Source organism: Hypanus sabinus, chromosome 16 (genome assembly GCF_030144855.1).
Source record: "Hypanus sabinus isolate sHypSab1 chromosome 16, sHypSab1.hap1, whole genome shotgun sequence".
NCBI classification, from domain to species: domain Eukaryota; kingdom Metazoa; phylum Chordata; class Chondrichthyes; order Myliobatiformes; family Dasyatidae; genus Hypanus; species Hypanus sabinus.
Window position 1 is genome coordinate 75973156 of NC_082721.1, and position 27889 is coordinate 76001044.

At 40.2% G+C, this 27889-nt stretch overlaps 1 protein-coding gene across 7 annotated transcripts in view; it reads left to right on the top strand.

Moving 5' to 3' along the window:
- LOC132406451 (EVI5-like protein) overlaps window positions 1–27843 on the top strand; it is a 255316-nt gene extending 227473 nt beyond the window's left edge. For 5 of the 7 annotated variants that reach the window (XM_059992145.1, XM_059992147.1, XM_059992148.1 and 2 more), the window contains one exon: window positions 23495–27843. In XM_059992145.1, coding sequence (XP_059848128.1) covers window positions 23495–23842 — 348 coding nt within the window. In that variant the 3' untranslated portion in view covers window positions 23843–27843. Of the gene's footprint in view, window positions 1–12627; window positions 12816–23494 lie in introns of all 7 variants that reach the window. The other 2 variants (XM_059992151.1, XM_059992152.1) reach the window with 1 other exon arrangement.
- The last annotated feature ends 46 nt before the right edge of the window (window positions 27844–27889 follow it).

Below are 27889 nucleotides of genomic sequence, written 5' to 3' on the forward strand. Positions count from 1 at the left end.
CAAAAGTATTTTTGGGTATATGAAAGGTAAAAGAGATGCAGAAGTTTATATCAGACCACTGAACAAAGACCCTGGAAAGATAGTCAAGGAAATGGCAGATGAACTAAGTAAGTACATTGTGTCAGTCTTCATTGGTAGACACTAGCAGTTATGCCAGAAAATTGAGAGTGTCATGGGGCAGGATTGTAGTTGCTGCTTCTAAGGAGAAGATGTTTGGGATACTGAAAAGGTCTGAAGCTAGATAAGTCATCTGGACCAGATGGACTACACCCCAGGGTTCTGAGTGAGGTAGCTGAAGGGATTGTGGAAGCATTAGTAATGATTTTTCAAGAGTCACTAGATTCTGGAATGCTCTGGAACACTGGAAAATTACAAATGTCATTCTACTCTTTAAGAAGGGAGTGAGGCAGATGAAAGGAAATTATATGCCTCACTTCAGTGGAAGATGTGCGAGTCCATTATTAAGAATGAGATTTGGGGTACTTGGAGGCACATGATAAAATAGGCTAAGTGGAAATCTTGCCTAACCAAACGGACAGAAATCTTTGAGCAAATAATAGGCAGGATAGACAAAGGAGAACCAGTGAATGTTATTTACTTGGATTTTCAGAAGGTCTTTGACAAACTGCCGCACGTGAGGCGACAAAGCAATTTAAGAGCCCACAGTTTTTACAGGAAAGAAACTAGCATGGATAGAAGATTGGCTGACCAGAAGACAAGCATAGGGAATAAAGAGGACCTCTTCTGGTTGACAGATTGAGACTAGTAGTGTTTCGCAGAGGTTAGTGTTGGGACCGCTTCTTTTCACGTTATATGTCAATAATTTGAATGACAGAATCAATGGCTTTGTGGCCAAGTTACAAAGATGGGTGGAGGGGCAGGTAGCATTGAGGAAGCAAGACATTGGAGCAGAATTAGGCCATTTTTCCTATTGAACTGCTCTGTCATTTCATCATGGCTGATCCATTTACCTCTCAACCCCATTCTCCTGCTTCCTCCTTGTAATTGTTCACAGCCTGACTAATCAGAACCTATCAAACTCCACCTTAAATACACCAATGAGCCGGCCTCCACAGCTGCCTCTGGCTATGAATTCCACAGATACACCACCCTCTGGCTAAAGAAATTCTTCTTCATCTCCATTCTAACTGGACATCCCTCTATTCTGAGGCTGTGCCCTCTGGTCCTAGATTCACCTAGTATATGGAACATCCTCTCCACATCCACTCTATCTAAACCTTTCAGCATTCGATAGGTTTCAATGGGACTCCCCTCTTATTCTTCTAAACTCCATCAAGTGCAGGCCCAGAGCCATCAGTCGCTCCTCATTCATTGACCTTTTCATTCGCAAAATCATGCTCATGAATTTCCTCTAGATTCTCGCCAATGCCAGCACAGCCCTTCTTAGTTAAAGGAGGGTCCATAAATGCTCACAATACTCCAAGTGAGGCTTCATCGGTGCCTTATAAAGCCTCAATGTTACATCTTTGCTTTTATATTCTAGTGCTCTTAAAACAAATGCTAACATTCAATTTTCATTCCTCGCTATCGACTCAACCTGCAAATTAACCTTTAGGGAATCTTGCATGAGGACTCTCTTGCACCTTAGTTTGGAATGTTCTCACTGTTTAGAAAATAGTCTATGTTCTTATTCCTTCTGCGAAAGTGCATGACCATATACTTACTGACACTGTATTCTGTTTGTCACTTGTATGCCCATTCTCCTAATCGAAGTCCTCATCCAACCTCTCTGCTTCTTCAACACTACCTACCTCTTCACCTAGCTTGGTGTAGTTCACAAACTTGACCTTGAAACCATCAATTTCATCATCCAAATCATTGACATATAAAATGAATAAAAGCAGTCCCAAGATCAACCCCTGCGGAACACCACTAGTCACTGGCAGCCAATCAGAAAAGGCTCCCTTGATTCCCATTCTTTGCCTCCTGCCAATCAACCAATGCTCTATCCATGCTAGTATCTTTCCAGTAATACCACGGACTCTTACCTTGTTAAGTAACCTCATATGTGCAGCAGCTTGTCAAATGCCTTCTGAAAGTCCAACTGCACATCATTCTACCAGTGTTGGTCTGTCTATCCTACTTATTAGTTCCTCAAAGAATTCCAACAGATTTGTCAGGAAACAATACTGACTTTGGCTTATTTTATCATGTGCCTCCAAGTACCCTGAAACCACATTTGTCTATGTCCTTCTGCAGGGAGACTTCAGAAGGATGGAGGTAAATTAGAAGAATAGACAAAGAAGTGGCAGATGGAATATTATGTAGGAAAGTGTTTGATCAGGCACTTTAGTAAAAGGAATAAAGGTGTTTGCTCTTTTCTACATGGACAGAAAATGCAAAAATCAGAGGTGCAGTCCATGTGCAGGATTCTCTAGTAGTTAACTTCCAGGTTGAGTCAGTGGTAAGAATAGTAAATGGAATGTTAGCATTCATTTCAAGAGGACTAGGATATGAAAACAACGACATAATGCTGTGGGTTTATAAGACATTTGTCATCACACTTGGAGTATTGTGTGCAGTTTTGAGCCACTTATCTGAGAAAGAATGTGCTGGAATCGGAGAAGGTCAGAGGAGGTTCACAAGAATGATTCCGGAAATGTGAGGATTAACGCACACGGCTCCGGACCTGTACTCACTGGAGTTTAGAAGAATGAGGGGGGATCTCATTGAAACCTATCGAACATTAAATGGCTTGGATAGAGTGGCTGTGTAGAGGATGTTCCTGTTTTGGGCGAGTCTGTGACCAGAGGGCAAATGAGGAATTTCTTTAGCCAGTACTGAATCTGTGAAATTCATTGCCACAAATGGCTGTGGAGGCCATCATTGAGTATATTTAAAACGGAAATTGATTCGTCAGGCTGTCAAAGTTTCCAGGGAGAAGGCAGGAGAATGGGATTGAAAAGTATATGATGGAATGGCTGAGGAGACGATGGGCTAAATGGCCTAATTCTGCTCCTTTAGCTTATGATCTTATTATGGTCTAAAAGCAGTGATTTTTTTTTAATCATTCTGCTTTTTTATTCTTACTTTATGCAGGAAGGCAATAAGGTAGTCCATTATCTGTACTAGGTGCCTGCACTATTTTTTTTCCATTTAGAATCGATCAAAAGAACACTGCAGTGTTGAATTCTTCCATGAATAATAATGTGAAACTAATACATCATTTTATAATACTGTAGAGGTATTGCTAGTGTTCTGATTTGTTCTGTATTTCATTTAAATGCATAATTTGCTACTCAGTTAAACAGTGGTTTGTCTTTGTTATGCATTTTCGCTGTTTCAATGAAATTTCAGCTAATAGGGCCAGCTGTTTAATTAGTCCAAAATATGCTGGTCCCAATTTGCCCCAATTAACCATAATCCACTGTATATGTTTCTTATTTTAATTTATAATTTTTTATTATATGTTGTAATGTACTGCAGCCGCAAAACAACATATTTCCCGTCATGTAGCAGTGATAATAAACCAGGTTCTGAGTGTTTGGCCTTAGTAGTTTACTCCCACTGAGCCTATGTCTATCTGTTCTGGCAACCATACTGCTTTGCCACTGGTTGTAGATCACTCTGATTGGATCACATGCTTCAGAAAGATCCCAGTAAAATCAGACAACTCTCCCAGAGCATCTGACCGCTGCCTCGGGAAGCTACATCTCTTCCTAAAGTCAGATATCTCAAGGAAAAGCATATTGCCAATCAGAGGCCACCTGAGAGGTAGTCTTTTATGCAGGTATCTCTGCAGCATCCAAAAGTAGGAAGTTGCCATCAGGGGATAGATACCTGGCTTTTGTAACAGTGATCAAAGCTGCAGGCTTTCCAAATCAATTCATCAATTGTCCCCTTTTTATGGAAAGCCCATTCAATGTGCTAACTGAGAAGTAGTCTGTTAGGGAGAGAATCCGGCCAGATCAGACTGACATCCAGAAAGGTGTGATCTCATTAGCATTTGGATATCTGCAAAAAGAAATCAAATGCCCCGAAGTTTGACAGCAAAGTGACCCATTTTATGGGTAGTTAACAACTCGAAAGGGAAATGTCAAAGCTGGTTACCGGCACTTGATACAGACCTTTGAAAGATCACCTGACAAACCTCCCCTGCTGGTTTATAACCCATGTCACCAATTTATTTTTTTAAATGGCAAAATAAGTAAAAGGTGCCATCAACCTTGCTGCATTGACTCGAAGGCCAAATTTCTGATCACGCTCAAACATTACTGAAACATTGAATACACAACAGATGGGTTTGGAAGTATAGCGACACCACATCAACTTATTTCCATTTTCCACAAGGTCAGTGAAGACCTTATCTGTCTTCATTGACCTTGTGAAAACCACAGTAAGCCGGTGTCCAATCAATTATCTTACCAAAATTCGCATTAAATACCTGGGTCCATTAATGAAACTGACAATTTTGCTCTAATGCTTTGTCATCTTTCAGCGTTGAACCTAACTTTAACATAATGATCAGCAGGGCCAATTGCTCCATAATGGAGACTCCCACCACTGTATTTTCATACCAGATCTACAAACTTTTGCTTCCATTTTAGGTTATGATCAATTCAGCCATTCTTTTTACAGTTATTATTACAGCCAGTGGGCAAAACTTTCAAGTGAAACGATCTCTCAGCAATCCTGATCACCCTCTCACATCTGTTCAGGAGCTACAGCTTTTCCCTTCCTAGCTCTTAAACGTTGAGAAGACCTATGTCCAGGATAGCTGGAAATGCCTGTGTTTAGACTAATATCAAAATTGCATCATAGAATAATATACTGACACTTTTATGAGAATTTAATTCAGAATTCTGGCTTGCTCAGGCTAATTCATTCAGACCTGTTTGTGCAGCAAGTCTGAATGAATTAGACAACTCAAATAAACTAGCAAAGTGAAAATCTAATGTGACCTTGAACAATGGGAGATGCCCACTGACTGGTCCTCAAAGGCTACGTTTGCCCTGTTGTCCTTGATAGTGATGCTTATGAGATTCAGCATTCAGGACTGTCTGGTGTAATAACTTCCTCCAATTAGTCTGTCAGGTGATCTTTCAAAGGTTTGTATCAAGTGCCAGTAACCAGCTCTGACATTTCCTTTTAGAGTTGCTAACTACCCATAAAATAGATCACTTTGCTGTCAATCACAACTGCTGCAGCCATTGTGTATGTGTGTGTTCTCATGACGTGTATGCTTACATTAACCTTGACCGATGCCCAAAGTGTAATGTAATAAACAGCCAGCACAGTTAATTTACACCTTGTGGATAATGGCAATTTTTGATTCAGGTAAGTTGAATCCTGAACCAAGATAATGCTAAGTTGTATTATACAGTAATTCCCCATCCCAGCAGTTTTTGAAAAAGACCATGTCTAGCCTATTTTCTTTTTTCAAATTTTAAATTAACAATATAAGCCTTTCTCTGTAAAAAGTAGATTGTGCCTATTGTCCATCTGTCTGAATTCTTGGGGAAAAGCAACTGCAATTCTAAAACCAACATTTGGAAGAGGTTTGAAGAAATAGTTTCACACCCAAGTTCATTTAAGCAGGGAACATGTTACAACAAAAAAGCTGTATCATTGGTTAAAAAGGTTGCAGCAATGTACTTGATTATTTTCCAGTCATAGTAGGCACATACTGTACATTGAACCTATGGAAAAATAAAACTAGAAGGACCCAAAAGTAAACAAGAGAAAATCTGCAGATAATGGAAATCCAGACAACACACACAAAATGCTGGAGGAACTCAGCAGGTTAGGTAGCATCTATAGAAGAGAGTACAATTGACATTGGGCCGAGAACCTTCAGCAGGACCAAGAAGTGTTGGCCTAGGCAATATATACAGACATGACAAAGCTGCTTCCGGTCCTCAGAAATATCTTGAAAATTGTCCCACCAGCTACTCCATGACAAAAATGCATAAGAACACACAAAAATTGGAGCAGTAGTAGGCTACCCGATGTTGTTCTCACCTTCTCTTCTGTCCCACATCCCCATAATCCCCAAGTTCTTAATCTTTCAAATATTTGCAGTATCTCCACCTTAAAGATGGACAATGATCTGGCCTCCATCATTCTAAGAGGTGGAGAAGTTCAGAGATTCACTCCCCTACAGAGAAGAAATTTTTACATACCCCAGTTTTCAGTAATCATCCCCTTGTCGCTGTGTCCCTTTGTTTGTCACTCTCCCACAAGCAGATATATCTATCCAATCAAACCCACTTAGAATCTTCTATATTTGAAGATTACCGCTATTCTAAGTTCAAGGAACACAGACTCAAAGTGCTTAGCCTCTCTTGATAGGTCAGTCCCCTCACTCCAAGAATTACCTTGTGATTCTCCTTTGGACTGCTTTCAACACTGCTGCATCCTTTCTCAGATAAGAGAAACTTACAGCAAGCGCACCCAATTCCTCCATCATCTTCATCCTGTTTCACTAACAAGACTGGACAGTACAGTGGCATCTGGTTAGGAAGGAGTGTCCCAAGAGTCCTCCTCATTAACTCTGGACTTTATAGAAACCACCTCCTGATTACTGACCTTTTTCAGTACTCTGATTGGAAGTCCTCGGTGTTTATCACTAAGAGTAGCTTGTTAGCAGCAGCACTGTCCAAACTGGCTGAACCCCAAAAAATCTATCAGTCTGTTTCTGTGGCGGATACTGTGTAAGTCAACACATGGCAAACCTGCCTCTGCTGGTTCACACTGTCTGTGACATGCACAGCTGTGACAGAATGGTGGACTTCTGCATTGCATGGTACAAATGAAGATAATAATTATTGATAGAACATTTTTCATACAGATGATCTGATTCAAAGTGCTTTACAATGGGACAGTAGTAAAATATGAAAATAAAATAAAAATAAACATGAAAATAGAAGACAAAACGATGTTAGTTGAACATGAGATTAAATAAATAGGTTTTGAGCTGGAGTTTTAAAGTGTCAGCTGAGTCTGTATCCCTCATAGTTTTAGGTACTGAATTCTACGGTTTAGGAGTGTAGTTTAAAAAGCTGATCTTATGAGGGAAATTGTTTAAAAGAACGGTGGAAGAAGATCTGAGAGCTTGAGCAGGATTATAAAATCCCAGTTTAACACCAAGGAGCCCTTGGCATGTAGTGTGGCACTACATTTGTGCTAAATGGGATAAGCGAAGTATATATTTGGAATCATGGGCAACTGTGTGGACCAACAGGAGCAGAAAAGTGCAGCACCACATTTTATATCATCAAGGTCTGATACATCTTTGCTGCCCCTTTACTATCAAGCCAGAAGGTCAACTCTGATTCAACGAGTGCAACGTGACAGCCCAGCAACAGCCCTGGGCTTAACTAAAATAAGTTGTCAACTCAATGAAGCTAGAGCACAGGATGTTATGTCCACTAAGTAACAAAAACAGCAACCATATGCAATGTAAGCATCATAAGCCAGCAAATAATGGACTGATCTCTGGGCTTACAACCAGTGATGATTCCTGTAGGGTCCACAGTACTGTGCAAAAGTCTTAAGGATATGTAAAAAAAAATCTGTAAAGTGAAGAAGCTTTCAAAAAAATGAAATGAAAAGTTTCTAAATATCAAACAAGTTACTATAAAGAGCAGTAAACTGTAAAAAACTAAATCAAATCAATATTTGGTGTGACCACCCTTGGTCTTTATAACTGCATCAGTTCTCTTAGGTACACTGTCGTGAAGTTTTATAAGAAATTGGCTGGTAGGTAGTTCCAAGCATCAAGGAGAATTTACCACAGTTCTTCTGCAGACTTTGACTGTCTTCCTTGCTCCTTTCTCTCCAGGTAATACCAGAAAGCCTCGCTGATGTTCCTCATCTGAAACCATATTTTAAAATCTAGGGTGCTAAAAGACTTCTGCACAGTCCTGTGGTTCTCTGTTCACCCTAATAAATTACTTTAAAGTCATGAGCACTTAATGTATTATGTGTCATCTCATGAAATGCCATTTAGAAGTACAGCCTTTACAATCTAGCCCTGGAAGCTTCTGGGTATTAGGTTATAAGAGTATTTTTTAAATTACTAGTGATGCATTTAATCAAAGAGTTTTGAAACTGAACAGGTCTGAGATTTATAGTCGGTTGCTAATCAGGAGTACTTGATTTACTCACTCACCACACATCATGCGAATACTTGCTGGAAGGCATTTTGATGAATCTCAAGTCACGCAAGCATGATTGGTGACGTAAGATTGTGTTATTAGTGTGATACTGTCAGCTGATGTTACAACTCAGCTCCAGAAACATCAGCCTGCTGTAAGGTACACGAGGCTGATGTTTCTGGAGCTGAGAACTGCAGCCTATATTCATGTAGATGGTGCTGCTCAGGTTAATGCTGGAACAGACCTTTGTCACATTGTTGGTGCTGGACCATGCACTTCCTGTTGCCATTCTGCATTCTATTGTTATTTTAAAGCATTATGCATCCTTCTGCACTTCTCTTAATTATGGCTCTGCTTGTTCAATGTTCAGTAAGCAGAATTTTCCACTCATGTTTTGAGCACAGAGGCAAAATCAATGTTTTTTTAATATGGGAATGAAAAGCAATAGTGATATTTTCCATTTCATTTTAAACCCCCACCACTGCAGAAACTTGACCAGGCTCCTAATGCGTGAACTACTATTGTGGTCCAACATGATTTCTATGCCAGATGGTACACAGCATTTGAGTATTCCAACTTTGACCATGTCATCCTGAGAGTGATAATCATTGGACTGTCTCAGTAATAATCTGTTCTTGTAGCGTATTGCTGAACTGGAGCTGCTATCTAATGTCCCTAACTTGTTTCATTTTGGTCTCCCTCACTCGGTCCTCCTCTGCAGCAATCCACTGAAGCCCAGGTCCCATCCCTTGAGCCTCACACTCTGACACCCTAATCTCTCGTACCCATTACCCATCTGCAAAGGACCTTACTATCATAACAGCTGGCCTTCCCAAGCCTTCAAACATCTGTTTAAATCTCAACAGGCAGAGGGAGAATTTTAATTCAGTTTAATAAACTGGCATTTAAAAGAAAAAGTTTATCTTAGTAACTACTGGATTGTTATGAGTTCATCTGGTGTAATAGTGCCTTTCAGAGGATCTCCTTAGTGTAAGAAGTTTAGATGGAGCAGAATTATGAGGTGTATCCAGGATGGTTTCTTAAATCAATATGTAGATAAACTAACAAGAGGAAGGGCCATACTAGACCCAGTGTTGGGAAATGACTGAACTTTCAATGGGAAAACAGTTAAGAAACATGATCACAATTCTATATTTTATGACTGTCTATTCATTTCCATCAGTACTGCCTGACTTGCTGAGTTCCTGCAGCATTTTGTGTGTGTTACTCTGGATTACCAGGATCTGCAGAATCTCTTCTCCCTATATTTTAAGATACCTATAGATGAGTTCAAGGAAGGACCTTGTGGGAGAGAGCACAAATACAAGAATATTAGGCAAGATCTGGGAGAGGTGGCTGGAATGGAAATGGAAACTTTTCGGCCCAAAACGTTGACTGTACTCTTTTCCTAGATGCTGCCTGGCCTGCTAAGTTCCTCCAGCATTTTGTGTGTGCTGCTCAGATTTCTAGCATCTGCAGGCTTTCTCTTGTCTGGTATTGGAATGAAAATGGCTGTTTTTGGGCAAGTCCAATCTGATATGAGGGTACTTTAAGACCAAATTCAAAAGAGTACAGGCAGGTAGGTTCCATTAAGAAGGAAGGAAAGGCATGCCAAAATACGGGAACCTTGGATGTCAAGAAAGGTAGTGAATTTAGTCAAGAAGGAAAAGGGAGCACAAGTAAGGTTTAGGAAGCTAATATCAAAAGAGGCTTTTAAGATTATAGAGAAGCCAGAAAGAATTCAGAAAGGAAATTACAAGAGACAGGAGAGGCCTTGAAGAGTCCTTGGCCAGTAAGATTAAAGAGAATCTCAAAGTATTTGATACATGCAGTACTGTGCAAAAGTCTTAGGCACATAGACGTAGCTAGGGTGTCTAAAACATTTGCATAGTACTGTAGTAATTTTACAGCTGCAAAAAAGTCATATTTCATGACATGTGAGTGAAAATAAATCTGATATGGGTCTCTGATATGAACTGAGAGTGGGAAAGGGGGAGGAAGAGGAGAATCATGGTTGGAAAAAGGGGAAGGAAGAAGGGAGGTTGTAGAAAGCACCAGAGAGATTCTATAATGATCAGAAAACCAATTATTTGGAATGAAATGACCTTGCCTGGTGTCTTAAACTCGCACTCTACTCCACATTGACATATACAGTAAATACTGAGCAAAAGTCTTAAGCACCCAAGCTCTCTATATGTGCTGAAGATTTTTGCACAGTACAGTACATCAAGAGCAAAATGATAACTAGGGACTAGGATACCTCTCCTTTTCAATTAGAGAAACTGGGACTCAACAGAGATTGGTATAGGGAGAGCCATGAAGGCCATTTAGTCAGTATACTGTCAATGCTCTGTGGACGTGAATTCTTGCAAAAATATTGCCGCATGAGTGAGCAGTGCTGGTTATTTGGAGATGAAGCTATAGGAATTACACCTTCAATCCAGAACTCGGTGATACAAGTAAAATTCTACCCTGATCCAACTGGACAGACAGGGTGGAAAACGTAACTTTGTTCATAGATTCCTACTTCAATCAGTGAAGATGGTTATGGCCGAACTCATCAAACCACATGTGTGAGGGAGCACTGTTTAACCAACTTCTAGGAAAATGTCTGCCATTAGATGTCACATCAAACTGAACTAAGTGCAGTTTGTAGTGGTGCCATGTAGCTAGTTTACTGGTGTTGATGATATCTCTAGTGAAACGGTTTCTTTAAAAACAACACTCCAGTAAGTGTTCTGCAATGCTTTGTGCTCTGTGTGGGCTTTTTACTTTCTTGTGGCAGGAAACCAGGTTATCGTCGGATTATGTATGAAATTGTGGAAACTCTTTGTCTGTTTGTGTGTGCCTGCCACCAAAACTCTTGCAAATCTTCCTAGTACAAACTGAGTATTAAATAAAGATGGATCAGGAATCAGTCTCTGTCCTTCCAACAGTTGAGGTACAAGAGTGGGATGAATCCCATCTTTCCATTGGTAACGAAAACTGTCCATTATCTGCACCTTGGTTGAACTTTAATGAGAGTCCAGTATACTTGTTCAATGCTTTCAGTGAATGGGGGCCAACCCATGCCATGGTTGGAGAAGAATTAGTGAGTTCCCATGGAGAGCTTCTCAATTAACATAACCAAAAACACAATATTGCTGGTTGTAGGATCTTGAAGGGAATTAGGCATAAAGTATTTTGGTGTAGGAGCAATTGTATCACTGCAGATCCATTTTTTAATTTACCTTCTGCCAGTCAAATCTGCAGCAAGCAGTAAATTAGAAAAAAAAATTACCAATGGGTTATACTCTCAAAGAACAGGCAAAAATAAGAGCAGTGGTCCTCCAGACCCCTCAAGTCTGCCTTGCTATTCAACCATTCATTATGAACTTGACTGCACTAAGCTCCACACAGTCCCCAATTCTTCAAAGACATCTGTCTTTAATATTTTCATTATTATATTTATCATAGGTACATTTAGTGATCGTCCACCAGCCTCAGGGTCAAGAGTTCCAGAGATTCACTCCTTTCCTGGAGAGAAGAAATGTCTTCACATCTCAGTTTAGAAGGATTGGCCCCTTATTTTTGTAACTCTGTCCCCTTGTTCATGACTCTTCACTTGTGATAACATTTTCACATCTACCCTATCAAGCCCACTTAGTATATCTTATGAGTAAGGTCACCTGTTGTTCTTCCAAACTGCAAGGAATACAAATAACTATCTACCTTCTGATCCCAGGAATTAGCCTGGGAAATCTTCTGTTGATTGCCTCTAATTTTATTACTGTATATCCTATTTTAGGTAAGTGAACCAAAAGTGTGTACAATATTCCAGTTGTGGCCTCATTAACACCCTGTACAACAGTATCAAAACATCCCCATGTGCAAACTCGAACATCTTCACGATAAAAGCCAACATGTTTGCCTCCTTAACTTGCCTGCTATCTTCTTATGATTCATGCACTAGAACTCCTAGATCCATCTGTACAGTCTTTCTGCATGTAAATAATAATAATCTTTCTGATTCCTCTTACTGAAGGGCCCAACTTGACTGTTCTGTACATGACACTCCATTTGCCAGGTTGCAGATCCCAATGCAGAATCACACTGTCCTCATCATAATATGCCCTTCTACCTCTTTTCAGTGTCATTAGTAAATTGGGGAGCCTTATGTTTTGTTCCCACCTCCAAGTCGTTACTTATTGATTTAGCATTACATTGCAGAGTAGGCCCTTCGAGCCATGCTGTGACAAGAACCCTACAACCCTGATTAACCCTAACATAATCACAGGACAATTTACAATGATCAGTTAACCTACCCGGTGTGTCTTTGAACTATGGGAGGAAAGCAGAGCACTGCAGAAAACCCATGCATTCCATGGGGAGGACGTACAGAGTATCCTTACAGAACAGTGCCAGAATTGAACTCCCAAATTCCAGAACACCCTGAGCTGCAATAACTGTTATTTTTTTTAAATGCTGATCTCACCCCAATCCCATTTTATGCTCTTATACCCAACAGCTCCCCTCACTCCACCTCACCCACTTACTTACCTACTGGGACAATTTACAGTGGCCAATTAACCAACCAACCCACACATTTTCCAAATGTGGAAGGAAATTGGAGCACCTGGAGGACGCCTATAAGGGGAACATGCAAACTCTACACAGATAGCATCAGGACTGAATGCTGTTGGTTGGAGCTACAAGGTGATTGTTCTACTAGGTATAAGATATCTCTTGCTCGATTTTGAAGAGAGAGACAAGTATGTTGATATTTATCCCTCAATATGATACTAGTGAAACACAGTGACATTTTGTGAGCAGATTAGGAAACTTCTAAATATACTTTTTCTGAACATCTCTCAATTCAATCAATGTTCTAAAACAAATAATCTAGTCTCTATCACCTTTCTGTTGGCAAAAAAAAAAATCCACAAAATGAAGTGGACTGTATACATTTTTGGCTATGATAAATACCAATCCCCAGTGAGATCCCTCCCAAAAATCCACAGAATTAATTAAAATCAATTTAATAGATTGTTAAGATGAGATGTCACAGAGTTTCTCCTGACACATTGCTGCATAGCATCTGAAATTGGTGACAGCCCTTAAAGGCATGATTCGTTAAGTAACCCTTACATTGTATGTGTCTTTACAGGCAGGGTAAAAGCTGCAAGTAAGAGAAGTATAGCCTAATCCCCGTCTTTGCTCAATGAGATGTGCAGTTTGTTAAACACACACAAAATGCAGGCCTGCCTCTGTAATTTGTTTGTAATTCACTATCAGGCTCACCATAAAGAAGGGCCTGGTTAGAAGTACGTGATATGGTCTCCCTTAGGAGTGAGAATCTTCACATAGTGGGACAAAGGAAATTCATCTTGTAATGTACATCCAGACAAACTGTGCACCACTGTTCATACTTGTGTGCTGGAGATCTTCACAGAAAATATATTTGTTCCAGGGGTCTAAATTATTAAGTAAGGGTGCAGCTCCAACAGAAAATGGAGAGATTTTGCAGTAGCCATTAAAGTAATTGGAGGAGGGAATCAAATCATTCATGTGTTATCCAGAACAGTTGGACACCTAAGCCACAGTTCCTGGAAGTTATCTATGTCAGTGTTAAGGATTGTAGTAGGGAAATCACCTTGTTTGTATTATGGAATATTATTTTGAGCTCCTTATCAAAGCCGTCCCCTTTAAAGAGAACCCCCCCCCCCTTAAACTCATGTGGTTAGTGTCTACCTCCTCTGCTCAGCTGGAAGTGAAGCCTATGGATGCTGAGCAAGGGCATTCCCGGTAGCCACCTCCTTCCTCACACTGCTGTATCTCTCAGGCTGCGGGAGACCTTGCTCATCCTCCACCTGCAGTGATTACATTGATTGAAAAGGCTTCACAACTGATGGCAGTTGTATCTTCAGCACTAATGTGGCATGAACTGAAGAATGCCCCATGAACTATGTAGACAGTGGAATTTCCTTTTCGGCAGATGCTTTCCACTATGATCCTGGTACTTGCATAGCTCTTTTAGTATGCTGGCATGGCAGGAGAACACACTGATGTAAGCAGGTAAGGGAATAGCTGAGATTCTTTGATCCTAGTCTGCAGTGCATGTAGATGACATGTTGACTCCTTCAGTGCATCCCATACATTTTAGACTATAGAAGACCATAAAACATAGGAGCAAAATTAGGCCATCTGGCCTATCAAGTCTGCTCCGCCATTCAATCATGGCTCACCCTTTTTATTTACCCTCAACCCCAGTTCCTGGCCTTCTCACCATAACCTTTGATGCCATGTCCTATCAAGAACCTATCAATCTCTACCTTAAATACACCCAACGACCTGGCCTCCACAGCTGCACTTGGCAACAAATTCCACAAATTTACCACCATTTGGCTAAAGAAATTTCTCTGCATCTCTGTTTTGAAAGGGGTCTCCTCTATCTTGAGGCCTTGCCCTCTTGTCCTAGACTCTCCCACCATGGGAAACATCCTTTCCACATCTACTCTGTCTAGGCCTTTCAATATTCAAAAGGTTTCAGTGAGATCACCCCTCATCCTTCTGAATTCCAGTGAGCACAGACTCAGAGCCACGAAACATTCCTCATATGATAACCCTTTCATTCGTGGAATCATCCTTGTGAGCCTCCAATGGACCCTGTCCAATGCCAGCAAATCTTTTCTAAGATGAGGGGCCCAAAACTGTTCACAATACTCAAGGTGAGGCCTCACCAGTGTCTTATAAAGCCTTAGCGTCACATCCTTGCTCTTGTATTCTAGACCTCGTGAAATGAATGTTAACATGGCATTTGCCTTCCTCACCACTGACTTGACTTGCAAGTTAACCTTTAGGGTGTTCTGCATAAGGACTCTGAAGTTCCTTTGCATTCCAGATTTTTGGATTATCTCCCAGTTTAGAAAATAGTCTGCACATTTATTTCTACTACCAAAGTAAATGACCATGCATTTTCCAACATTGTATTTGATTTGCCACTTTCTTTCCCATTCTCCTGATCTGTCTGTCCTCCTGCATCCTACCTGTTTCTTCAACACTTCCTGCCCCTCCACCGATTATCTTGCAATCCATAACCTGTATGTTGTGAGAGTAGAAATCCAGTCCTATTAAGGAAAGCCCTTAATATACACACATGCAAGCAAAGGCCACCTGCACTTGTGGGAAATCAATAACCAGTAAAGCTGGTGAATCCCAGTGTTTGAGATGCCATCCCTTCAACATTGATCGAATAATTTCTTCAGGAGGAGAGAGCTTGGTTAGAGCAGTGAGCGTCATGTGGGGAGATGTGATGTTTGTCGATGGCACAAAGTTTGATCATGGTGTGGGTGGTAAGGAAGGTTGAATAAGATTATAGTTGGATGTGAAGCAAATGAAGATATGGGCTGAGTGTTGGCAAATGGAATCCTGACAATTGTCAAGTATTTGGTTTAGGGAAGTCAAATTGTGGTGGTACCTATACAATAAATAGTAAGACAGTAAAGAATGCAAATGGAGGCTGATGGATGACCTACAAAAATACAAGAGGACATAGATTTTGATATAAGAGAAAAGTGTTTCAAAAGGAATCTGGATGAAAGTTTTTATTTGACACAGTGATAGTTATCTGTACAGAGGAGTTGGTGGAAACAAATATGCACAGTGCATTTAAGTGTTAAATAGGCAAAGCACAGAAGGATATGGATCTAAAGTGACCAAATATGACTTGTGTAGAAGGGCGAAAGAGCTTTTTTCAGTGCTGTACAAGGCTGACTCTAGATTTGTGGCAAGTTGTAGGGGATCTTATAGCGAGGAAGGTGAAAGCTATTGTAACCTTTGTGTCTATCGAAAAACAGTTCAAGTGAAGGCATGCTGCAGAATTATACATATCTCCATTATAACAGCATTGTGCTTACAGACTTGAGTTTTCATTCTTGATTGATGTTAAGGTTGGAGTGTAGTGTCTTTGACAATCCTGGGAGTAATTCTTCACCAAAGAGCAAGTCCTTCCTTCTTGGCTGGAAGATTCAAACACACCCATTGAATAAATATCATAGCAGCTAAGAGATGAAGGACATACTCACAGAATAGTTGTAAAATCTCTCAACATTAACAGAGTAGCAGAGTATACCTTAAATAAGTAGACAACTAACTGTGGCAGGGTGCTGCTAATTCTACCAAGATTGTACCATAATAGTCATAATGTGGAGTTTTGAATCCCATTTTATGTTAGCTCATGTTGAAATGGGCGTCACTCAAATTTTGTTGTTGTTAGATGTACACCTGATTGATGCCAAGGAAATGTAAGACACATCAACTTGAATTGTGGATGAACTCAATGGTTGTAAATGCTTTGGGGAGGAGAGAGAGAGAGAGAGATGATGTTCAAATAGGACCCTTCCCACTGATTCTGTTCCTTCAAACTATGATATACACAGAATCAGAGATTGTGAACTTTATCTTGTGTCCAACTGTGAACTGAGTTTCTAGCCATCTAAGTACTGGGGAAAAGAAACTGCTGGAGGAACTCAGCGGTTCAGACAGATTTGTGGAGGCAATGGGACAGTCAAAGTTTCATATCAAGTCACTTCATCAGGACAATTTCCTCGATTTTTTTTTCCATTCATCTGCTTCACCTCCAATTTTGAGCTGAAGCCCACCGTGCCTTTGTTACGTTATTCCAACACGTTCCTGGCATATGTCCCAACTCCTGAATGGGCTCACCCAAAGCTCAGCTTCCTGAGCCTAAACCCAAGCCATGCCCCACATGTTATCATTGCCCATTGCCCATTGAATGACTTACATCATAGATTTACATATTTAAAATAATTCTCATGTTTATGTTCACTAGCTTTTTCTTCCCATTTCTATAACTTCATGCAGCACCAGCTCTCTTTCTTCTAAATACTCCATACCTTGAATCATTGGTCTCAACTGTGACTTAATGCACCACTGATCCAGAAGTTCATCCCAGGCACAGAAATATATTTCCCAGTGCAATGACTTAAAGTAATCTTTTTCTCCCCTCTCTTTGTAATATCTTTATGCTAATTGTGTTAAATTGGTGCATTGTGTGAGGTGAAGCAAAGACTACCTTCAACAAAACTGTTCTCAAATTCTCCAATGAGCTTTTATTTTAAGACGGTGTTAAAAATGAGAATGCTCAGTTTTAGAGCTGAACCATCTTCAATTGCTTATCTTGACTTGGAAAAGTGTTGCTATTATTTTGCAGTCACAGATTCAAAATCCTGGAACTCCCTGCCTAACAGTACAATAAGTTACCTTCATCATTCAGACTACAATACTACGTGCAGCCAGGGACATTTTCTTCTAAGTGACAGTCAAAAATGAAATTAAAATAATTAGCTCCAACTAACTCATATGGAAACCTTGCTTAAGAGCAGAACAAGGTGAAGTTCAGAACACTAAAGAAATGTGCTGAATGAGAAATGAGTTAGATAAAACTAAGCCCAGGCTTTAAAATTTTAATAGAATAAGGAAAGACTGAAATGGGAGAGAATTTGGACAGTTTTAATCTTAATGGAAATACTTTCAAAATGTAAGCTGCTGAAATGAAATATGAAGTACTAAATGCACACTGAATTTATTAATTGAGTGTTGCAAAGTGACTTGGAAATTGTAATTTGTTTATACATGGAATGAAACAATATATTTTTCAATTACTCTGTACTGAGGAAATAGAAGCAATTTTTAATAGAACTCCAAGGTATCTATCCAAATTTATTTCTTGTGTCCATGTAAAATTACCTTGGCTGTTTTCATTCAGGGTCTTGCTTTCATTCTTGCTCAAATACTTCTCTTATTTTCCCCCTCTGCACGCAATGTTGGTGAGCTCTGAAGATTATTCAGACTGAGAGCATGTTTAGGGGCGCTCTCCTCACATGGAAGTCTGATTTCGAGTGGTTGTGGTAAAGTGTGGGAGTCTGTGGTGTGATGAGATAGCGCGGAACTGCACCATGAGGTTTTTAGACTCAGAGCTCACAGGAGTAGCTGCAGTTTGTGGGATCACATAGCTACTACCATGAAAGCACACCATACAGCTATACCTTGAAACTTAAACCATAGTGTACCGAGAGAGTTGAATGTTTTGCTCTCGATCCCTGACAGGAACCAGCAGCTTTCATTATTCGAGGTGAGGGTGGTTGCCAGGATATGATTTGTTGCTTTGCACAGTGTAGTTGATTGCAATGCCTCCCTGCAACGTGAGCACCAGACCAACCCAGAGTGACAGATGAAAGAAACTGACCACTTCAAGTGCCCATCAGTTTTAACCATTTCATTCTTCATCCCAATTTCTCCCTGGTTTTGTGTTCAAGCTGCAAATATTTTAGAGAGTATTGTTGGAGTGAAATGAGGGTGAGTCACTTGTCTTGTAATACCCACTGTTTGTCTTGTCCTCACAGCAACAGTAGGTGGAAGGTGCACGGAGTTTCTGGTCAGTGGTGATCCTCCAGAATATTAATGATTTTAGTCTCAAAGTAGTGCCATTGAACATCAAAGGGAGCTAGTTTGAATAACTCATTTTGGGACATAGTTACTGTCTGGAACTTTAATGCCATCAATGTTTTGATGTTGAAGCAAGTTCCAGATCCAGATCTAAGGCAATAATGTACATTGGAACTCTCCTGTCTTCCAAACTCCAGTCTGAAATGCAGCCCTTCCCTGCCCAACCCCCTCCATGCCTGGCTGCTTGTTTTTAAGGCAACACTTACCCATCCTGTTCCTGGGGTTTCTATTCCATGACCCCAATTCTGCTCTTGGATGGAACATCAAACATCTAAATCTAAGTAGAAAGTATGTAATTCGATCATGTTATCTTTCCTAACCCAGCAAGATAGTTAATCAATTTAGTAAAATATAATCTGCCTTTAGCAAGCCAATTGTGCACTGTTTAAGTTCAAAATAAATTTATTATCTAAGTACATTCATGTCACCATATACAATCCTGAGATTCATTGTCTTGTGGACAAATTCAATAAATCCAGAACACAATAATAATCGCAATACAATTAATGAAAGACCACACCAACTGGGTGTTCAACCAATATGTAAAAAAACATCAAACTGTACAAATACAAAAATAAAGAATTAATTAATTAATTAATTAATTAATAGATAAATAAATAAGCAATAAATATTGGGAACATGAGGTGATGTCCTTGAAAGTAATTCCATAAGTTGTGGGAACAGAATAGGCTAGTAAAGTTGAGAGAAGTTATCCCCTTTATTTCAAGAGCCTGATTGTTGAGGGATAATAACTTCCTAAAACCTGGTGGTCTGAGTCCTGAGGCTCCTATACCTTCTTCCTGATGGCAGCAGCAAGATGAGAGCATGACCTGGGTGGTGGAGGGGGGTGGTGGGTCCCTGATGATGGATTCTGTTTTCCTGCAATCACATTCCATATAGATATGCTCTGTGGTGGGGAGGGCTTTACCTTTGAATGACTAGGCCACATCTGCTACTTTTTGCAGGACTTTCCATTCAAGGCGATTGGTACCAGGCTGTGATACAGCCAGTCAGTATACTCTCCACTGAACATCTATAGACGTTTGTCAGAGTTTTAGATGTCATGCTGAATCTTCACCAACTTATAAGGAAGTAGAAGTACTATTGTGTTTCCTTCATAATTCCACTTGCGTGTTGGGCCCAGAACAGATCCTCTGAAATTATAGTACCAAGGAATTTAAGGTTGTTGACCCTCTCCATCTCTGATCCTCCGATGAGGACTGGCTCATGGACCTCAGGTTTCCTCCTCCTGAAGTCAATAATCAGCTCCTTGGTCTTGCTGACATTGAGTACAAGGTTGTTGTTGTGGCACCACTCAGTCAGATTTTCAATCTCCCTGATTCATTATCACAGTTGATTCGGCCTATGGCAATGGTGTCGTCAGCAAACTTGAATATGGCATTGGAGCTGTACCTAACCTCACGGTCTTGAGCATAACATGAGTAGAGCAGGGGGCTAAGCACACAACCTTGTGGAGCACCTGTGCTGTTGGAGATTGTGGATGAGATGTTGCCAATCTGAACTGACTGAGAATCCAATTGCACAAGAAGGTATTGAGGCCATGGTCTTGAAGCTTATTGATTAGTTTTGAGGTGAAGATGATATTGAATGTAATTGAGAAAAATCATCCTATTGTTCAGGTGTTCCAGGGTTGAGTGGAGAGCTAATGAGATGGCACCTGCTGTAGGCCTGTTGTGCCAGTAGGCAAATCACAGCAGATCCAAGTTGCTTCTCAGGCAGGAATTGATATGCCTCATTACTAGCCTCTCAAAACACTTCTTCACAGTGGATGTAAGTGCTACAGGGTGATAGACATTGAAGCAGGTCACCATGGTCTCCTTAGGCACTAGTATAAGTGAAGCCTGCTTGAAGCAGGTGGGTACCTCAGACTTCCAAGTGAGAGGTTAAAGATCTTAGTGAGCTGTCCAGTCAGTTGATCAGCACAGGTCTTTAGTACTTTGGCCAGGTACCCTCTCTGGGTTGGACACTTTTCATGGGTTCTCCCTCCTGAAGGCTGCTCGCATGTCTGTCTCAGAGACTAACATCACAAGGTCATCGAGAGCTGTGGGAGTTTGTGATAGTTCCTCCAGGTTTTGATAGCCAAAGCAAGCAGAGAATGCATTGGTCTCGTCAAGAAGCAAAACCCTTTTGTCACCTACATCACTTGATTTTACTTTATAAGACAAGACAGCATTCAAGCTTGCCACAGCTGAAAGCATCCTTGAGTTGCCACTTCACGTATGAGATGGCTTTCCGGTGATTGTACCTGACCTCTTGTAACTTTTTTAGTCACCAGCCTTGAATGCCTCTAACCTGGCCCTTAGCAGGTTGTGAATCTCATGGTTCGTCCATGGCTTCTGGTTGGAGAAGATGCTGGATAATTTTGTGAGGAAATACTTGTCTACAATTTTGATAAATGGTGTATTCATTCAGATCCACAGATGAGTCCTTGAACACAGCCGAGTCCACCAATTCAAAACAATCCCGTAGGTACTCCTCTGACTCCTGTGATCACCTGTTTGTTGTCCTAATCTGTGGAGCCTTCCTCTTTAACCTCTGCCTGTATGCAGGTAGGAGAAGGACAGCCAAGTGATCAGATTTTCTGAAATGCAGTCTGGACGTGGATTGGTGGACATTCCTTATCTTAGTATAACAGTGGTCTGGTACCTTAGGTTATACGATGATGGTAATTGGGCAGGGATTTCTTCAAACTAATCTAGTTGAAGTCCTCAACTATGATTTGAAATCCATTGGGATGAACTGTTTCTTGTGCGAAGACAGCATCGTGCAGTATCTCAAGTGCTTGATTATAGTCAGGCACTGGTTGTATGTAAACTCTGGTGAGAATCACAGATGAGAGCTCCCTAGGCAAATAGAATGGATGGCATTTGATCGTCAGGTGTTCAAGGTCATACTGAATTTTACTATTTATTGTTACTAAGTGCCTCCCACAACCAAGATTCATGTGATTGCCTGGCATATCCTCATCCCCTTCTTAAACAAGCAGATTACTTTTGTCAGATTCGTAACAATTTCCCTGATTTTAGGGAGGACCATCCAGACAACTTACTTGCTTATCTATGGTTAGTTTCTCTCCTTTGGCAAGTTTCACACCATTCATTATTTACTTATGCTATTGCTTTTTCATCATTTTCTTCAGCAATCCCATTTTCCCACTAATACTTCTTGTAATCTATTCTCCCCAGATTTTCATAATTGTACCACCCACACAACACTAAGTACAAATTATTGTGGGCCATTAACCTACCAACCTGCTCATCTCTAGGATGTGAGAGAAAAACAACGTAAACCTATATGGTCTTGGGCAGAGTGTACAAACTCCATTCAGCTCAGGATGGAACTCGAGAGAAATCTTCTTGTGATTCTTTCTATTAAGTTCATTTGTGTGGACAAAATAAGACTCAGTGGTGAAATCTGCTAAAATCTGGAACTATGAGATAGTAGATCTACTAGTTGCACCACTTTGCTACCCTGTGGCAACAAATTGTCTTGGAAGAATGTTTCTCCAGTTGGTAGATTAGTGAAGAAATGGGCAAATTGCTTCTTCCCTCAGATTAGTTCATCATTTGGTTTAGGCTGGGAACCGTGACCTTGGAGATTCAACTGTTCAATGGAAATTGATGATGCTGAGCCACACTTGGAGAAGAGCATTCAAGTTGCCCTTCCAGATGTATTCTCCACTTTGTCTTCATTGCTGATCTTTCAGACAATTCATCAATGAGGGAGGACACTTAGTGAAGATCAGCAAGCAACACTTTTACTCCTATGCTATAAGAGCATGGAGATTACAATGGAGCAATATATCATGCTGGGTCAGCCATAAACAGAGTCCTGTGTGTAGTCCTGCTTGTCACATTACGGGAATGATATTATACAAGAAAGTATATGGGAATTTCTGGGTGTTACAGCCTTGAGAAAAAATTGGATCATTTAAGATTTTGTTCTGATACAGAGAGTTGAGGAAGATTTACCTGAACTGAAGGGTATAGTTATAAGGATGGGGGCTAAACAAGGTTAAGAAAGATCTATTCCCTTTAAGGGGGACCATGGGTTTACCTGTAGAAGTTAGAAGATGATTATTTTTACCAAGTCTGAAAGATCGCCTAAAAGATTAGTCAAAGCAGCAACTGTCACTGCTTTTAAGATTACTGAGGTGTGTGCAAAATTCTGTAATGACCAAAGCTACAACTCAGGGCTTGGAGGATTAGATTGGATAACTCCTCTTTGGCAGATGCACAAACATATGCTGATAGGTATCCCTCATGGTAATATTTTTCCACAATTCCACCTAATCAATTTCATCATTATATCAGATCCCCATAGATCAGTCACTAGACTACAGTAGACAAAAAAAATCATAAAGTTAAAAAATTAATTAAAGCAATAAAGCTTGTGTGTGCATGAATATGTCAGTCTGTAACTTCTCTCTGTTCATAATAGGGGAGATCTACAACATTTTACAAAGACAGAGCTGAATACAGATGAATAAACTGTACATAGTTATCCACAAAGAATAAAAGCATTTTGAAAATGCTTTCAGTCATAATATCTAACCTTATAAGAAAAATTTAAAACTCCTATGGAGCTCAGAAATCTTGAAATGATTCCTTCTGTAATATGCTTCGGTGTTGATGTGAAGTGTGGATGAACTAAGACTCAGTGTTGAAACATACCAAAACCAGAGGTAATTTCTGTGAGATATCAAAGATGTGGATTCGTCCAATAGAAGAAGACATTTCCTGTGATGAATTGGGGCAGACTTATAATAACCTTTAGTTTATTCTATGTTACTGGAATACATTGGTGCACTTGCTGATTTTATTGTCCTTGTATTTTTCCAAATGCAGATCCAGCTCTTCAAAGGTCAAGGGCACTTTCAACCCCCGATGAGTTTTGATGGCATTCACATTGTGAACCACATGGTGGAGGATGATGAATTCATTCATTCCTCCGACGAGGATCTCTTACCAAGCCCCATGGGAGTGAGTGGTCTGCAGGGAGAACTGTACCCAATTCCCCGTGGAAACAGCCACTTCCTCAGAGGGCTGGAGATCTCAGGAAAGGACAGTGATGGAAGCACCGACAGTGATCAGGAAGACAGGAATTCTGCACTGGAGCTTGAAGCAGACATGGCAAATCATGTAATGTGCACCGACAGTCCGAATAAGGCACCATCCATCTCGACAACAGTCTAATAGGGAACCAATAATCTAAGCTGCCCTTCATTCCACTAGGTGAAACTTACTGTGTGTGAGGCCTTCCTGAGCTGCACCCTCCTTCTCTGATTTGGGTCTAACATTAAATTCTACTCACTTCCCAACAGCATATGGTATTTGTAAGGGAGGTGTTTTTTTTTAAATCAGCTGTCTTGCTCTCTAATCAAGCCGTAGAATCTGCCATTTCTTCCCAGAGAAGGAAGTAGGTCTTGAATCGGGTAATTCTAAAAGAGTTGTTGAGTTTCTCGGTATATGTTTTCTGAAATCCAGATGCCTGATAGATGAAATGTAGCTCCACTGTGGTGCTCGGTTTTTGTGGAGTGACCACCAGTCTTCCATGTATGTGTCCCATGTGCAGCACAAAACAAAACTAATGTTGGCACTTAAAGGTTAAAGATACCAGCCTGGTATTTATGGAAGCTCTGTTCTCATCTCTCACAGCCTTGCTGTGCACGATGCACTTCTCCGGAATCCCTGCAGCAGTAACTGACCATTCCTTATACGGTGGTAGTCAGACAATAAAATGCACCAGGCAGACATTTAATGGCACCCCATTTGATCTAGAGCACTTAATGCTCTAACAGGGTACTAGATTGACTTGGACCTAATGGCAATGGCAAGAGTCTGACTAATCCCCTGATTGCTTTAGAATCTGATCCACAACATATCTGGTTGTTGCAGAACTTAGCTAGCACCATGATTGAAAATATGCCTTGGTGATGCAATTACTTTCTATCACAAGATGTTGAGTTGACTTTCTGTTAACCAGTTGGAATTAAGGTCAACACAATGCAGTTTTAAAAAAAGTTATTTTAACTAAGCAACACTCTTGAATTTTCTCATCTCTCACTGCTTGGATGTCAATTTAATTAAACCAGAAACTATTCATTTGGTTTAGTGTCTGAAGTTATGAAAATGTTCATATTTTTCTGTAATATTTTAAACATTAATCTGTGTGCTATTCTGTTGCCTTGTTTTTGAATGTTTGAGTTGCTTGCCACATAATCCTATTGTCTGCAGTAGAGCTTAAGTTTACAATGTTTCCGAATATATTGTCCCAAACATAAAGAGCTGAATTTCAGTATTTCCTAACTGGGTACCCTTTAACCCTGTTAGTCATAGAAAGCGGTGGAGTAAAAATAAAAGTGCACTTGGTGTAAGTAGTAGCAAGTTCTGATTCTATGAGAGGAGCGGCACATCACACACCATGGATGTTATTGCTTCCCCCACTTCCATGTGCCATTTGTTTCACTAAATTAAATTATCTCCTATAAAGACAAAGAAAGCATTCTGCTGCTTCTGTAAATTATTTGACACTAATTGTACAGTGGTCCTCCTGCTAGGTTATGCAAAATCAATCTCACATCATTTTTCTTTAGCACCTCTATTAGAAATGGCATTTTTGTGGATTCAGCAACACTGCTGAGGAAAGAGGAGATCAACTACTGTGTTGTTCATTAGTGACCTGTCAATTATTTATAGACTGACCCTCTTGCGGTACAGTGAATTTTTCAATCCTCAGCTTCTGTGCTCAACACTGGATTAAAACAGTCCAGAAACTGGAATTGGCATTGCTTAAGGAGCATAGAAGGGGAGGAAGAATTTTGTAAGTGTCTGAACCTTCATTTACAGGCGAATGCATATGCCTCTTAATACTCTGTACCCTAAAGAAGATGTTGAGAATTACCTAACTGTAAATACCCATTGCTAAATGATGAAATGACTTCCAATTATCTGATTGAGGGTTTGGACCACCAATATATATGCACAGTAATAAAAATTACCTTTTCTAGGTAATGTTATTGAATTTGCAAGCCCTTTGATAGTTGTACAGTCAATAAACTATAATGCAAAGTGAAGTTCTTCCTCAGAGAGCTGATGTTCACACTGCTACATCTTCTGTTCCTTCTACAGTACCACAGCTTCATTGACCTGATATCAGCAGGTCTAGTGATATGCCACTGTCCAGATACTGCAAGTGGATTCCCATGGATTTTGTGTCATATTGCATTGATATGAATGTGGTTAACATAGGAAGTCCAGGCACATTAGTTAAAATTGCCTTTATCATGACCACTGCTTGGAAGGTTAGGTCCAAACAATAGAAGATCTAGTTTTTGTTGAACTTTTCATGTTTTTGCAAGCATTCTGTAAGTGCAATGAACAGAGAGCTTTATGTCTATTGAAGAAGACACTGTCTCTTCAAGGAAGGTGGGAGCAATGCTCCAGACTGATTTGGTTTTGCTCTCAAGGCCCCTCTCCATGAGATTCTTAAATTTCCATTAACCAAATAACACATTTACCAATGGGAATGTCTTTAATTGAATTTACCTCTCTTCATATGAAGCAAAGTTTTAAATTAGCAAGATAATTGAGTAATCCAGAATTGATCTTTCAGCATAGCAGCACTTAAACTGCTGAGGTCAAATGAAGCTGGTGGCTGTACTGATTTCCAAAATTTTCTTTTATAGTTCTATGAGCTGATTTGAGACTATCGTTGCCAATTAGAGTACCTGCTCCCAGGAGGCAAAGAACTGAATACATCATAATAATACATGTTCTTGAGATTGGGGTTTTGTGCCATTAATCACACCCCAAGAGGGAGTAAATGCCGTTTATACAGAGACAACCGGTTTGTTTTTTGCCGCAGGTATATTTATCCCAGGTGCAAACTAACACTGTGTGTTATAGCTGACAGAAGGCCACTCCAGTATTGACTAGGCCTATAACTGGCCATTTTATAACATCTACATTGAGTTGGATGGGCGAGTTTCATGTAATGTAGGCTCGTCGTATATGGATGACTTGTTAACAGTTTATATAGTGAATGTATTTTAATTTGGTCTCTTAGGTCTCATTCTCAACTCCACACTGCAATCACACCGTACACTGCTGACTCCGATTGCAGCAGCACTGGTTGACTTTAAGCTGGGCTTGAACGGAATTAAACATGTGACTAAATATGACTGTGACTCTTCATCTCACTTGTCACATGTAGGGTTTAAAATCTTGAAATCACAACACTATTGGCTCCACATCCTAGCCCAGCCCAAAGGAGAGAATAGCTGCTTAGCAAGGTCTCAGACCATGGCAAGCTGATTAATCAGTAAATATTCCAGGGACTGCAACTCCACTGTATGGAGATTTACTGAAAGTTCAGATTCTGTGAAGAATGAAGGAGGGTAATTGTGTGTGAAGGCGATTGCCGTCTGGAGAAATATACTCAAAATCACCGAGGTCAAATTTAGACTAAAGAAACTGGCGTGAGAGAAATCTCTTATATGCATCCTTCTAAAAGAAATTTCAATATTTAGAGATTGAAATTGTGTAGAGTTCTAATGGCAGCTGCCACTAATGTGTATGTGCAATAATAAAAGTCACTGGGATCGCATGCAGGGCCCTTTCCCTGGCGTTCCAGGTGGATTTAAGTGCGTATCGGCTCTGGGCTCACTCGGTGCTTTTCATTGTGTCTCATATTTGGTGTCTCGCCCACCTCACAGAGTCCTAGCTCACTTACTTGTATGAACGTGGTTTTCCTCACGCACTCCATGACATGTGGTATTAGCAATGAAGGTTGTTTGTCACGCGATGTGTTGAAGTGAGTACTCACAAGACTAGTGAGCAGAAGTCTAGAAGTTTAGGTAGAATTCCAGAGCTGTTACCGAACTGTACATATTCTGCTATGATGTATTGCCAAAACTGTGTAGCATACCATTTATAAATGAATTTTTGTTGCAAAAATTCAATGTTTTTTTAAGTGTCTGTATTGTCACATTCAAACTACAGTGCGTTTTGTAAAGCTGATGGCTGCTTGAATCATAACCATTTTGTAGCTGCTAGTTGTGTAAATAAGAACTACAGATGCACACTGAACCGTAATTGTATTTTCACAAGTAGCACATGCTTTTTTGTGTACTGTGTAAAATGAAGGATTTCCTGATAAAGATGTGAGTGTGATACAGAGATATTAAATCAGATTACTGTGAGTCTATTTTCTTATGGACGTTCTCATGCAACATGAGGTCT